The sequence below is a fragment of the Heterocephalus glaber genome, unplaced genomic scaffold, assembly GCF_053883595.1.
Source record: "Heterocephalus glaber isolate CG9 unplaced genomic scaffold, H.glaber_assembly_v1.0 deba00001805, whole genome shotgun sequence".
Taxonomy (NCBI): Eukaryota; Metazoa; Chordata; class Mammalia; order Rodentia; family Bathyergidae; genus Heterocephalus; species Heterocephalus glaber.
The window spans coordinates 259,236-273,403 of record NW_028258480.1 but is presented as its reverse complement, the minus strand read 5'-3'; the positions used below and the strand labels follow the sequence as shown (position 1 = coordinate 273,403).

The 14,168-nt window shown below is 36.2% G+C and overlaps 1 protein-coding gene across 1 annotated transcript; it reads right to left on the bottom strand.

Annotated features, from left to right (window-relative positions):
• Positions 1-4,711: 4,711 nt before the first annotated feature.
• LOC106008689 (olfactory receptor 8H1-like) lies at positions 4,712-5,671 on the bottom strand. Its single transcript, XM_013069463.1, has one exon. The coding sequence runs from the start codon at positions 5,669-5,671 to the stop codon at positions 4,712-4,714; it is 960 nt and encodes a 319-aa protein (XP_012924917.1).
• Between the last annotated feature and the right edge of the window lie 8,497 nt (positions 5,672-14,168).

Sequence of the window (14,168 nt, the reverse complement as noted above, 5' to 3'; positions counted from 1 at the left end):
GAGGTCAGCCTGGACTACATAGCAAGACGTTTTATCAAATCTGTCCCTGTTAAAAAATAAGTAAACCTAGAGTAGGCATGGTGACACCAGTTTGTGACCTAAGCACTCAGGAATGTGGGATAGGAGGTTCTTCTCCAGTGGTCTACATCATGAGTTCACAGCCTAAATGAAACTATGTATTGAAACCCTGTCTCAGATACACAATACATACACACACATACACACAGAGAGAGAGACAGAGAGACAGAGAGAATATGAATAATAAAAAAGAAATATTTTAGGTGATGAGACAGAGGATCAGGGAAAGGTAAGAAAGGACACTGTAGGGGAGCTAGGGTGATTAAAATGATCAATATTTATAGGTATGAAAATTAAAATACTCAAATGAAAAAATTAAAAAATATTCTGAAATGAAAAAATACAGTCTATTAAACATATTTAAATGATTTGTGAGGAGTGCTGGCCTAAGCCTTGCCATTTTCCAGCATATTTTCTTGTAAAATATTATGGAATATATTTGCATACTACCATAGTTAAATTTTCTTCTTATTATTTTCACAACTAACCAGAAATCCTAAGACAATGAGGAAAATTTCTCCCCTTGTAACAATAATATTGTGCATATCTATGCAGCTCATTAGCTACTGGACAATTTTATTAACACTCGTGCTTTCTCTGGTTATATCTCCATGAAATTATTGTACTATTTCATTGTATCCCAGATGACAAAAAATATATAAAATTTTTAAATACTTGGCTCAAGGCCACATATCTCTATAGAATAATGTCCAAATTATGTTAAGTTGCCTATCAACAGAGCTCAGGGTTTTGTTTACTTTGCATAAAGAAATGAAGGAATTGCCTGATATTTTCACTTTACTATTGAAGATCTTCATTATCTCAGTGACAGAAATATCAGTGACAGAAATATCAGCAAAATACTTTTAGAAGTGATTTCCACTGGAATTGATAAGTCATTGCAGTGATTAGGACCGTACATCTTTTGGCTTAAGTTAATAGGATACAGTCATAAAAATATAAGAAAAAGGAAGGAAAGAAGGAAGGAATTAAAAAGGGAGAGAGGGAGGAAAAGAGGGAGGAAGGAAGGAAAATAGAAAGTAAAAGGGACAACAGATAGGAAGGAAGGATGGAGGAAACATGAAAGAATGAATAAAAGAAGGAATGAACAAAGAAACAATGTAGCAGCAGAAGAACAGAGTGGATAGCATCAGTTAGAACAGGGCTGAGTTGAGGAACCATTACATTTTCAAGATTCAGAAGTTGATAGTGGTAAATGTGGTGTTATATATAGAAATGATTCTCTAAGTAATAGCAATGGATAAGAGAGGTTCCTTTCGTACATAAGTAGTTAAAACCTACACTAAAACTTTCTCTACCCTTGTTTTAAAATCCAGTTAATCTACAAAATCATAATTTTCAGTGGGCCTTTCTCAAGTTTGAATTCACATTCATTTACATAATCTAAATTCCAAAGACAATTAGCTTCCCAGTATACATGGAACCCATGAAATTGCCCACTTAGTGCAAAGTGTGGAAGCAAGATGTAACCACTGCAAGCATGGAGGAATCTCAGCTGCATATTAAACCATAGTTAAAGCCAACCATAAGCAGATGTGACAACCAGTGAACCTGTAATTGAGAGAGCTTATATTACCTCTCCAAGTGTTCTCTGTTCATCACTATTAAACATATATAAGGATAACTAATATAATCAACTTGTTCAAATGCATGCATCCCTGGTAGTATTTGTCTAAAGGCATTGAAATTCATGTGATTTAGCATTCTTTTGCAGAGGCTAAACAACGTGCATTAATTTATCATATTTTATACTTGTTAGATGGAAGTTATGGAAAGTATTTGGTATTATACTTGAAATACACACACATACACACATGTATGCATGCACACAGACACAAAATCAGATACATGGAATCCTACAACAGGGTCATCAGTGGAGTCACTGCAGATTAAGAGATAATCATGTAGTTGGAAATTAATCAACAAAACTTATGTAAACAGAATGAATGTTAAGGAATTGGAATGAGTAATAGTATAAAGTAACATAAGAAGTAATGGAACAGGAAATTATGAGCATATACTAGTCAACAATTTTTTAACAATAAGAAATTTAGGAAGCCATTGGTTAAGCAGTTCAAAGGATCCTGGGGCAGATAACTATTAGGGACACTTGAGTCTATGCAGAAATAGAAAGGACAAATACAAAACTACAAAATGAAATGTGACAAACATTGTAAATTTTAATTTAAATTACTTTAAAACTAAAAGACTGAAGGAAAATAATACTATTGCCTTATGAATTTAAGCCACACATAAAAATACCATTTATAAAAGAATAAAGAATTGGAGAAAACTGATCAATATTATTCAAGCTGTCTTTTATTGCTCCTTGTTTAATAAGGGCTGAATATATAGCTTAATGGTACATGGGTTCAATCCCAAGCACCAAACAAGAAAAGATACATATATATTTGGTAGACATTAGCATAATATGGGGTTCAAAGCAAAGATTGTTACTTCATGGAGAACAACAAATAGAATATCAATATTAAAATAAACATATCACCAATTCCTCACAAAATTAAAATGGAAAGTAAAATATAAGAATATTCTGCTGATGAATTTGATGATTAAAAGGCAGAAAAAATAAGTAATATGAGTAATTATCCACCTAATAATGTATTTCATAAAGAGCATTAATAAAAATAAAATCTGCATAATGGTTTTTCCTTTGTAAAACAAATTCTCCCCTGTCCTTCACACTGAATATTGGTTGAACTCTCTCTGGCTATGTGGAAGAAGATACAAAGTCAAAAAATAGGAGAACCTGAGCACTAAGTTACCTGCCAAAAACAGCCTAACCAAAAGTAATCTGAGCAACAGGGTGAATATGAAACACCAATAAATTCAGGTGATACCCATGAATATTGTTTTGTGTTGAGCAAGTCTATTCTTGAATATTTCAACACACTAGGAAAATTGCTGATACAATTATTCAGCCTATCGTCATCCACCATCTGATTAGTTATTCTTTCATTTACCAAATTCATTTTCTGTATCTGTTTATTCTTGTGACTTGGAAGCTTTGGCCCCCAGTGTCAACTGCATATCTTCTATTAAAAACTATGCAAAACATTGAACAGTGCACATGCTTCAGTGACCACTGTTTTAGTAAAGTATAATTGCAGTGCTGCTGTCTAGCCTTTAATTATTAGGAAGGAAAAGCAGGTCTTCCTATTTTGATGTACTTCATTGTGTCCTTTAAAAAAAAATGTATTTACATTACATAGCACACTGACCTGGTCCCATGAAAGAGGGCATGGGATCTCACTTCATTTCAGAGAAATAACTTCTATTACATGAGCTATCTAGTGATATGAGAAGTAATTGATTGGGCACATCCAAATAGTTTAAATGGTTTTTATGGAAAAGAGGTTATATTATGCTTATTTAATAACATGATATAAGTGCTTTATATCCCATGCAATGAAGAAAATAAAATAGCATCAATTTAATTAAAATTTAGGAATTTCTTCAATTTATTGTTTTCCAAGTCAGAGATTCTATTGATAGTTTTGCCAACAAAAATCATTAGTAAATATTATCTAGCTCATACAAATACAAAAAATGAATGCAAGAAAAAAGCACATCTTAGAAATGTATCAAAGCACTTGCAATAAGACTCAGAATATTGCTCATACACTCAAAACATGTTATTCTTGCAAGACACAATTACACAGATAATTAGATATAAAACTTGAATGTAAACAAAGGCAGCCACAAATATTAAGAAATTACAGAAAAATAATATTAAATATATAGACACATATTCATGACCACTGAATTAGAAGAACATGGACAGAACTGTCAATAATTACCACAAAGTTTTTTTTTTCTATAGTAATTGTCAGGTTTAAAATTGTCTTCAACATTAGGACATAGTACTTTCCTATAACTTCCTTTTGCTTCAATATTTGACTTTATTCTGAATCCAAAATTTGTAACTCCTGGTTTCTGTTTTTTCCTTTTTAGGTGTTATGTTTATATATTTAATTTTAAAAAATTCAGAAAACATGAAGAAATATTATTCAAGAATGTATTATGTATTGAATATCACAGTAATCCAAGGCATCTGATGATAATAGCCAGTATTCATTGTTGTCACCCTCAAAGTTTACAACCTCCTTCTGACCAGACAAAGATGGGATTATTATATACCTTGTGCAGTTGATGACGCTGACTATTAAAATTTCAGTGAATTAGTGTGGGCTATACACAAAAAAATTGGTAGATCTAGAATCTAAATCCCTGAATATTGATTTTGAAGCATTTCTCAAAACATTGCTATTAATCTCCATTATAAGCAGAAGGACTAATATAAAATTCCCTAAAATTAGAGCATGCATGGATATGGTATGATGTTTTTTCAATATGACAAACATATCTCTTATTTTGCAAGTTGACTTTGGTGCAAAATGTATTTACTCACAGATTAACATATATTTCATGATTGCCATATAAAATATAAATGTCTAAAAATAAAGGCACAGAAATAGTCACTATGAAGTTTGTTAAGGAAAAGGCAGCTGGGGAAGAAAAAAAAATTTTAAATTTTTGTTCAGAAATAGAAAAAATTATTTTCCATTAAAAATGAAAAAACAAGTGTAAATGCTTAGCAAACCTGTGATATTAACGGCCTGCAGCCCTTTCTCTTCTGCATTATTCTAACAATAGCACTCTTCACTTCTTTGTTTCTGAGGCTGTAAATGAGAGGGTTCAGCATGGGGATCACAATTGTGTAAAAAACAGAAGCCACCTGGTCCTTTCCCAAGGAGTAGGATGTCTTGGGTTTTAGATAAGTAAAGATCATAGTGCTGTAGAAGATGGCAACTCCCAGAAGATGGGAAGCACAGGTGGAGAAGGCTTTTTTCTTACCAGCAGTGGAATTAATTTTCAGTATGGTGGAGAGGATGGACAGATAGGATCCAGATATGGTGAGGAGGGACAGCACTAGGGTGGAGCCAGCACAAATGTACACAATAAATTCAACCTCATAAGTGTCACTGCAGGACAAGGCTAAAATTGGGAATGTGTCACAGAAAAAGTGCTGAATTATGTTGGACTTGCAGAAATGCAGTCTGCTTATACAAACTACATTCACAGTGGATTCTATAAAACAAATCACATAGGAGCCAGTGAGCAGGGCACTGCACAGTCCTGTGGACATAATGACTGGATAGTGCAGGGGGCTGCAGATAGCTACATAACGATCACAGGCCATTGAGGAGAGAAGGAAACATTCAGTGCCACCAAGGAGGACAAAAAAGAACATCTGTGTGAGGCAGCCCAGGAAGGAGATACTCTTGGTGAAAGTCAGTAAGTTCTGTAAGGTTTTAGGGGTGAAGACACTTGAGTAGCTGAGGTCAAGAAATGACAGGTGAGTGAGAAAAAAGTACATGGGGGTGTGAAGCTGAGGATCCAGGCGAATGATCAGTATCATCCCCGTATTCCCCAGCACTGTGATCAGGTAAATCAGGAGAAAGAGCATGGAGAGGACCAGCTGTGTCTCTGTAGAGTCTGTCAGCCCCATGAGGATGAAGCCAGGCACACTGGTGGAGTTCCTTCTACCCATGGTGCAATATTTTAAACTAGTGAGAAATCAAATTAGTTATTTACCTTGAGTGTCTGAAAACAGGTTTTATTTGTATGAATGGCTCAGCATTTATTTTAGTTTACTCTTCCTGGGAATTTACAAAACCTTTGCTGAATATGAACAAAAAATTCCAATGTCAGATAGATAAGGCATAGTATGACTTGCCATTTGCTTCTGACATAATAAAAAGTTATATCCTATAAAGTCAGCATAGATATGATACACCCTCATGTTTTATTAACAAATTTAATCCACATATAAGTTTTATGCCATATTCACTCTTATCCACAAATTTTTAAATCACAAGAAATCACAGAAAAGAACTTTTGTGAAATCAGAGCAGTCACTTCTTATCAGTGGAATTCTACCAAGTTATCTTGCCTCCTGAGAATGCTAAAAATTCTGTATTCCTGTATATAACTTGTTTTTGCAAACTTTAGCAACGATAGGTAATAAACTACAAGAAAAATAACTTCAGCTTACCTTTTATTCTCATTTACTTCAGGGTTCTATTCCACATTTATTAAGCAATCAATTTCACACTTTTGGAAACTTAGGTGAGGACCACTAAGATTATTCACTGCATACAGTATAGAATTGCTGAATATACCTATCAAAATCGAGAGGTTAAAATAACTTCTTAAACATTAAGATATAGTTCAACATAAGCTCTGCTCCACATTCCTGAGGCAAGCTGTTTTTAACTTTGGCCTTAGGAAGCCAAAGAGAGAGGAATAAAACTAAGCTTTAAATTTAATTTTGCAATGCTGATTACAAGTGTATCATCTCTCTATTCCTGCTTTTAATATTTTAATGTTAGTTTGATAAGTTTTAAATGTATATATATGCATATTCTTATAAAATCCCTGTTTTATTTTATGTTTTCTAAACCACTCTAATTTTAAGAATGATACTTACTGTGAGTCAAGTTTGGTGAAAAAATTTTTTCCAATACTGTCTGTTTAAAAATTTGAAAATTTCAAATTTTTTTCTGAAAAAAAATGATAAAAATGCAAAAATCTTAGATTTTAGTGATCTTTTTCTCCATAAATTACTTATATATTTGTTGATATAATTGCTGTTATATTTTTATACATTCCTCTTTTTTAATTCTTGGGTAAATTAAATCACCCTAGCAGATTTGCTCTGGTCTTGATCAAATGGACACTTGGCCAGGAAGTCTTCTCTGAAAGAGTCCCAAATAGCAAGAGTGCATTTAACCAGGGCACTGTGCACCCTACTTCCTGGGCTGGTGCTTCCAGGGCCCCATCAAGTAGCTCACAGGGCCCTGCAGCATGTAGTCACCCTCTGGGCCCAAATACAAAGACAAACACTGGGCATGAAGCCAAAGACTGATGTTCTAAGAGTAAATGAGCAAAGGATTTTCACTTTTCCCTAAGAAGTTCCATGGGAGAGCAGAAACACATTCCCTCATGATACTCTGAGTAGTAGCCAGTCTTTATTTATTCAGTTTTACGTTGTCACATAATTATTTAAATTTGCAAAGACTAATGTTTATACTCAATAGTAGCCTGTCAGAATTCTGTTTTGCTGTTGTTGTTGTTGTTGTCTTCTATTGTTTTATTGTTGCTGCTGTTTACTAAGTGATTCCAGATGAAATTTTGAGGAACATATTTATTTTAGGACTGATATTATCATGGGTGGAATGATAAAGTTTTCATCAGGAAATACATTGTAAGTAAAAGCATGATTTTATTATAGGAGTATCATATCCAGGGTGAGCAGCCAGCCTGATCAAAATCTCAGGACCAATAATGAATTAAAGGGAAGAAGTTTAAGAAAGGAAGATGCTTTATTCATGGGAAGGAAGGGGAAAAAAGCAGACAGAAATGAGCTGCTCTGGAGAGAATGCAGGGTCTGGAAAAAGATGGACAGGTGCAGGCCTTTGTCCCTGGGCCTCTTCAGTTAGAGTAGGGACCCTCCCTCCCAGGCCATAGCACCTGGACAGGTCACAGTGTGTCTCCTACACTGTCTTTGGCTGGATCTCAGGTCCCAGGATCCTGAGCCAGAAACCCTTGCCTAACTGCATTCTTCTTTTGGGAGGCTTTCTTTGACTCCTTCCTACACTTTGTGATGTATAAGAAGGTGTGGGCTTGCAGGGCAGCTTTTAGAGTTCATGAAGGGCTGTGTGTGTACCTGGTATGCTAACACAGTGACCCGAGAGGGAATATATATGTGTTTGTATTTTATAAACTAAACAATTGTTTTCTCTTGCTTTAGGTAGCTGCCCCCTCTGTGTCCTCTCTGCATTTTACTGAAAGTGTAGGCTCTGCTCCTGCTTCCTCCTATGGCTGTCAGCACCTTCTCTGATCAGTCTCTTCCTTAGAGAGCATTCCATCCTTACCTGTAAATTCTTATTCTCGCTGAGCTCTCTGGTGCCTTTATAGGTCTGCTTTCTCTGTCCTTCTCTACCTGTATCCTTTCAATCCCTCCTAAGTAATTCCTCCAGTAAAGTTGTGACATTTCAGCTCAGGATTAGCCAGTGAATCTAACCACAGAGGACAAAGCCACATTGAGTAAGGTTTCCTACTAATTTCTCTAATAAAGCCTAATGCAGCTCTTCTTCCACAGCCTACAGTCCTGTATTCCTACAAGAGAGAATAAAAAGAGAAGGAATAAAAAAGAGAAGGGGAGGAAATATAATTGGAAAGTGAGAAAAATTATGGGTAATTAGAACCCAATTAGTAAAGTGTCAGCTATGTGTATCTGATTGAATGACCAAAAACCATACAAAACAAATCCAGCTGTGAGAGAACCTACCAAAACAAGGTAAGACACTTTAGGTGCCCGCACAATAGTGTAATTCTTACAAAATCACACGCAGTGATTCTGCCTCCTTGGGGGGCATCTGGACTGGAGAGTGGTATTTCCTCTAGAATTCCACTGTGGGACAAGGCCAAATAGAAGGAGCAACATGGAAATCACGTTGCCTTTCCCTGTGGCTCCTTCTCAGCCTCTGTCCAGGTGGGAGAGCCCATTTCCTACAGTCCAGAGCTGAGCTCCACCCTCCATGGTGACCTCTGTCCTCTGCTAGGTTTACCCTTGGGAGCCTGGACCACAGCTGCCCTCATCCCCTCTGCTTTTGAGATCAAAGGTGAGGGTAAAACTTGGTGTCTGCATTTTCTGTGCACAGGTCCCAAACATGGCCACAGTGTCTCAGTTTCTCGGCCTGGGTACAGGATGCTAGGATGCTCAGTGTCTATGTGCTGCCATGCTTACTTTGACAGACTCAAGCAGAGCAGAGGGTAGGGCACTCAGGGGCTTTCTTCTCTGTGCTTTTCCTGCTTTTTATGCAGAGGCAGAGGAAGCAGGGACTTCTAAGATGACTCCTGGCATAACACTGTGTGAGACAGGAGAAAAGATGAGATTGTCACTGGGGCCCCTTCACTTGGCTGCACTCAGGTTTCCTCCTACTCAGGCTGTGGCTCTGTTAGGTGTCAAAGCCAGCAGTCCTGAGAGTGTGCTGAGGCCTCTCTTACTGGAGGCATAGGACAAGTTCCCTCCCTCCCTCCCAGGGCAGCCACTCACTCAGGACTGTACATTGCTTCCTTTGCTCACCTCTTTAAATACCAATATGCTTGGGCTTAGCCTGGTTCCCAGTTCACTGAAATTGCAATGGAGTAATTTTCTCTGGTTCCTCTATCTCCACACACAGCTAGGTATCTGTTGACTTGCACAAATACCCTGAATAGCATGATTTGTCATGTATGAGAAACTCAAGTGTAAATAATTTAAAAATCAAAGTGAAGGAGAGAGAGGAGGAAACAGGGAGGTAGAGAACTTGTGATGAAAAAAGAGAGAGATGAGGGTGGGGAGAGTAAAGAGAATCAAAATTATCAAGACGCAGTATGTAGATATACTGACGCCCCCCAAAATGTAACTATTTTGTGTGGTGAATGTATAGGGATTATTTTTTTCTTAATACCCTGGAATGCTTTTTGGGTTCTGCCTCTTGTCTGCCACTGTTTTACTCAATGGAGAGAATTATAGAGAATCAGCAATGCTCTCAGCCAAATTTGAGTCCTTTATTGCAGACACTCCAGAGCAGGTAATGCTCAAAACCTCTCTCTGGATGCTGAAAAGCAGTTCTGGGTTTCTTTTAAGTGGCTCTTCTAGTTGGGGAGGCCTCTGGGAAGAGGGAGCAGAAGTGAAATTTTACAGAAGCAGAACTTTGGTAAGTTACTGGAGGTCGGGGAAAGTTTCACACAGTTTACTTGAAACAAAATATCACAAAGGTGCAGAGCATTCTGTTCACAGATCATAAAGATAACACAGAGCTGCAGACTGCTCTGCCAAACAGCAAGGTCAGTCACGCATCAGCCAAGGGAACACCCAAGAAGGGAGGGGTTAAATTAATTAAACAAGCTTCAGGTTATATCCAGGAACATCTTTCTATGTTGAGCCAGTCTTTCTGAGTCCTGTTGTTATTTTAGGAAAGCCTGCCTTCTAACACAATTAACCTTCCCATCACCACCCATCATATATTCATTCTCTGTTTTACCAAGCTAATTTTTCTGTAAATAAGTTTATACCTGTTACTTCAAAAAAATTAACTACTAGTACCAAATCACTGTGACTTATATCAGAAATGCCACAAAACATTTCACAACAATGTGCAATTTTAAATTACCTCTATTGAATATTTTTTGTTAATGTATTAAGGAATTCAACCTGATTCTAACAGCATAGTATTGTAAATTACGTCATGGAATAGGATAATTATCAGTATTGCTGCTCTAAGTTCAAATGAGCGTGGGCTGTAACCAGTGGAAAGACCACAAATGAGTTATTTAACTTTTCTCTGCTCCACTCAGTGGCATCCTCTATATATTCAGCTTCCAAGTACACTTGTAGGAAACCCTGCTCTAAGGGCTGAGGAAATATCTGGGGCCACAGCCTTACATGATCACATGAAAAACAGATGCACAACAGAAGGCAAGAGTAAAGGATATGGAATGAAAGATGGGAAAAAGCTGCTATGGAAATGAAAGCACAGAGAGGGATGTGGACAGATTCAGTTATAAATAAGGCAGTGAGGGTGAGGATTGTTTTTAATTGCTGATATTTGACAGCAGAAAGTTTGAAGCCAGACCACTGAAAGTGTCCTGGGTCATTTGGAGACCTACCTTTCCAGAGAAGAGTGAGGCAATCTCTTGGTGGAAACTTGGAGGGAGAGAGTGCTGTATGGCAAGAGTTAGAGGTGTAGAGAGAGCAAACAGTGTCATTTCTTAGCAGTGGGTCCTTATAAAGGCTTGGACATGTACGTCTCATGTGATGAAGTCATGTAGGGTTTGAGAAAAGGATACACTACCATGAAACAATATCACTGTCCAGTGGTAGAGCTGAGACTGTGCTTAGACTCTGTTTTACCTTCATTCCCTTAGAGTCTTTTTCAGTGTGCTTCATAATTGGCTAAGTAAAGCGAGAGAGAAGCTAAGGTGCTACTGCAATAATTTAAAAAGTGAAATAATTGTTCATTACAGGACAGTAACAGAGAAAGTGATGAAGTAGACTCCAAATATGTCCTATGTTAAGAATCAAATTATTCTGATGAAAAGTATATGAACTTGGTGATTTTCTAAGTTCTAATACAATTGTAGTGGGGGATCTCAATACCCCTTTATCACAATTAAACAGATAATTTAGACAAAAAATTAACAACAAAATTCTAGAATTGAACCAAGCTATTGAACAAATGGACTTAATAGATGTTTACAGAGTGTTCCACCCCATAAAAACAGAATAAACATTCTTTTCAGCTGCACATGGGTCATTCTCTAAAATAGACCACATGCTAGCTCATAGGACATGTCTAAGTAAATGTAAAAGAATTGAAGTTACCCCCCGTATATTTTCAGACCATAGTGCAATAAAATTGGAGATTAATAACATAAGAAACTTCAAAACTCCCTTAAACACATGGAAATTACATAACACCCCCCTGAACAACCAATGGGTCACAGAGGAAATTAAAGAAGAAATTAAACAGTTTCTGTAAGTAAATGATGATGTCAGTACAACATACAGGCATCTATAGGACACAATGAAAGCAGTTCTGCATGGAAATTCATATTAGTGAATGCTCATATTAGGAAAACTGAGAGAACTCAGGTAAATAACCTAATGCAGAACCTCAAGCTCCTAGAAAAAGAAGAGCATAACAAACCCAAAGCTCATACAAGAGAGGAAATTATAAAGATCAGAGCAGAAATCAATGCAATGGAGACTAAGAGAACAATACAAACAATTAATGAATCAAAGAGTTGGTTTTTCTAAAGAATAAATAAAATAGATAAACCCTTAGCCAACTTTATCAAAAGAAGGAAAGAAAAGGCTCAAATCCATGCAATCAAGAATGAAAAATGTGAAGTCACAGCAGATCCAGGAGAAATCCAAAGCATCATCAATTCTTACTTTGAAAACTTGTACTCTAATAAAATGGAAAACAAAGAAGAAATGGACAAATTCTTAGATACATATGAATTACCAAAGTTAAATGAAGAAGATATAGAAATTCTAAACAGCCCAATTACAATGAGTGAAATTGAAATTATAATAAAAATTTACCAATAAAAAAAGCCCAGGTCCTGATGGTTTCATTGCTGAATTCTACAAGAAATTTAAAGAAGAACTATTGCCATTACTCTTTAAAGTCATCAAGCAAATTTAAAGGGAGACAAAGATTCCAAATTCATTCCTGGAAGTAATTATTACTTTGATTCCAACACCAGGGAAAGACACAATGCAAAAAGAAAACTACAGGTCAATCTCCCTAATGAATATTGATGCAAAAATCCTAAACAAAATACTGGCAAACAGAATACAAAGGGTCATCAAGAAGATCATACACCCTGACCAAGTCGGATTTATCCCAGGGATGCAAGGATGGTTCAACATTCATAAATCAATAAACATAATACACTATATTAACAGACTCAAGGATAAAAAACATATGATTATCTCAATAGATGCAAAAAAGGCATTCAACAAAATCCAATACCTATTTATGGTTAAAAAAAACCCTACAGAAAATTTTAATGGAATGTCTTTAGGCTCAACTTGATTAAGGCTATCTATGAAAAATGAACAGCCAACATTGGCTAAATTGTCACAAACTGAAAACTTTCATGCTAAAGTCAGGAGCAAGACAAGGATGCCCACTATCACCACTCCTATTTAATATTGTTCTTGAAACATTAGCCACCCCAATTAGAAAAGAGAAAGAAATAAAAGGAATAAAAATAGATAAGGAAGAAGTTAAACTGTCATTATTTGCTGATGATATGATATTTTACATAGAAGACCCAAAATACTCTGCCAAAAGACTTCTAGACTTAATTGAGAGATTCAGTAGAGTACAGCTGGATATATGGTCAACACTTCAAAAACAATATCCTTCTTATACCCAAATAAAAGACTCACTGAGAGAGAAATTAGGGGAAAATATTCCTTTTACAGTAACATCCAAAAAAATGAAATATCTAGGAGTCAATCTAACAAAGGAAGCAAAAGACCTCTACGCTGAAAACTATAGCACTTTGAAAAAATAGACTGAGGAGGATATAAGAAAATGGAAAGACATCCCTTGTTCCTGGACAGGAAGAACCAATATAGTGAAAATGGCCATACTCCCAAAACTATTATATAGGTTTAATGCAATCCCAATTGAAATTCCAAAAATATATTTCACAGAACTAGAGAAAACAATCCAAAGATTTATTTGAAACCAGAAAATTCCTAGAATAGCAAAAGAAATTTTAGACAACGGAGATATGGCTGGGGGTATTACAATCCCCAACTTGAAACTATACTACAAGCTACTATAATAAAAACAGCATGGTATTGGCAAAGAAACAGATCTGAGGATCAGTGGAATAGATTAGAAGATGCAGAAACAACTACTGATATGCCCAGCCACCTCATGTTTGACAAAGGAGCCAATCATCCTCATTGGAGGAAAGACAGCCTATTTAATAAATGGTGATGGAAAAATGATTTCAACCTGCCAAAGATTAAAACTTGACCCATGCCTATCACCATGCACTAAATTAAGATTGAAGAATAAAAATTTAAATATTAGGACAGAAACACTAAATTTGCTGGAAGATAAGTTAGGTAGAACTCTTGAAGATATTGGTATAGGAAAAGGTTTTATGAACAAAACCTCAGTGGCATGGGAACTTGCTCAAAGAATCAACAACGGGGATCTTATCTTATTAAAAAACTTCTGCAGGGCTGGGGATTTGGCTCAGTGGTTTCAGTGAGTGCTGCGCAAGCGCAAGGGCCCAAGTTTGATCCCCGGTACCAAAAAAAAAAGCTTTTGCACTGCAGAACCACCAACAGAGCTAAGAGACAACCTACAACAGTTTTCAGCAACTGTATCTTAGACAAAGGACTACTATCTAGAATATATAAAGAACTGAAAAAAATCAAACCCCCCAAATTTAAAGACCCA

Excerpts from the sequence above, each read along its gene's own strand:
- LOC106008689 (XM_013069463.1), bottom strand. The coding sequence starts at position 5,671 with ATGGGTAGAAGGAACTCCACCAGTGTGCCTGGCTTCATCCTCATGGGG.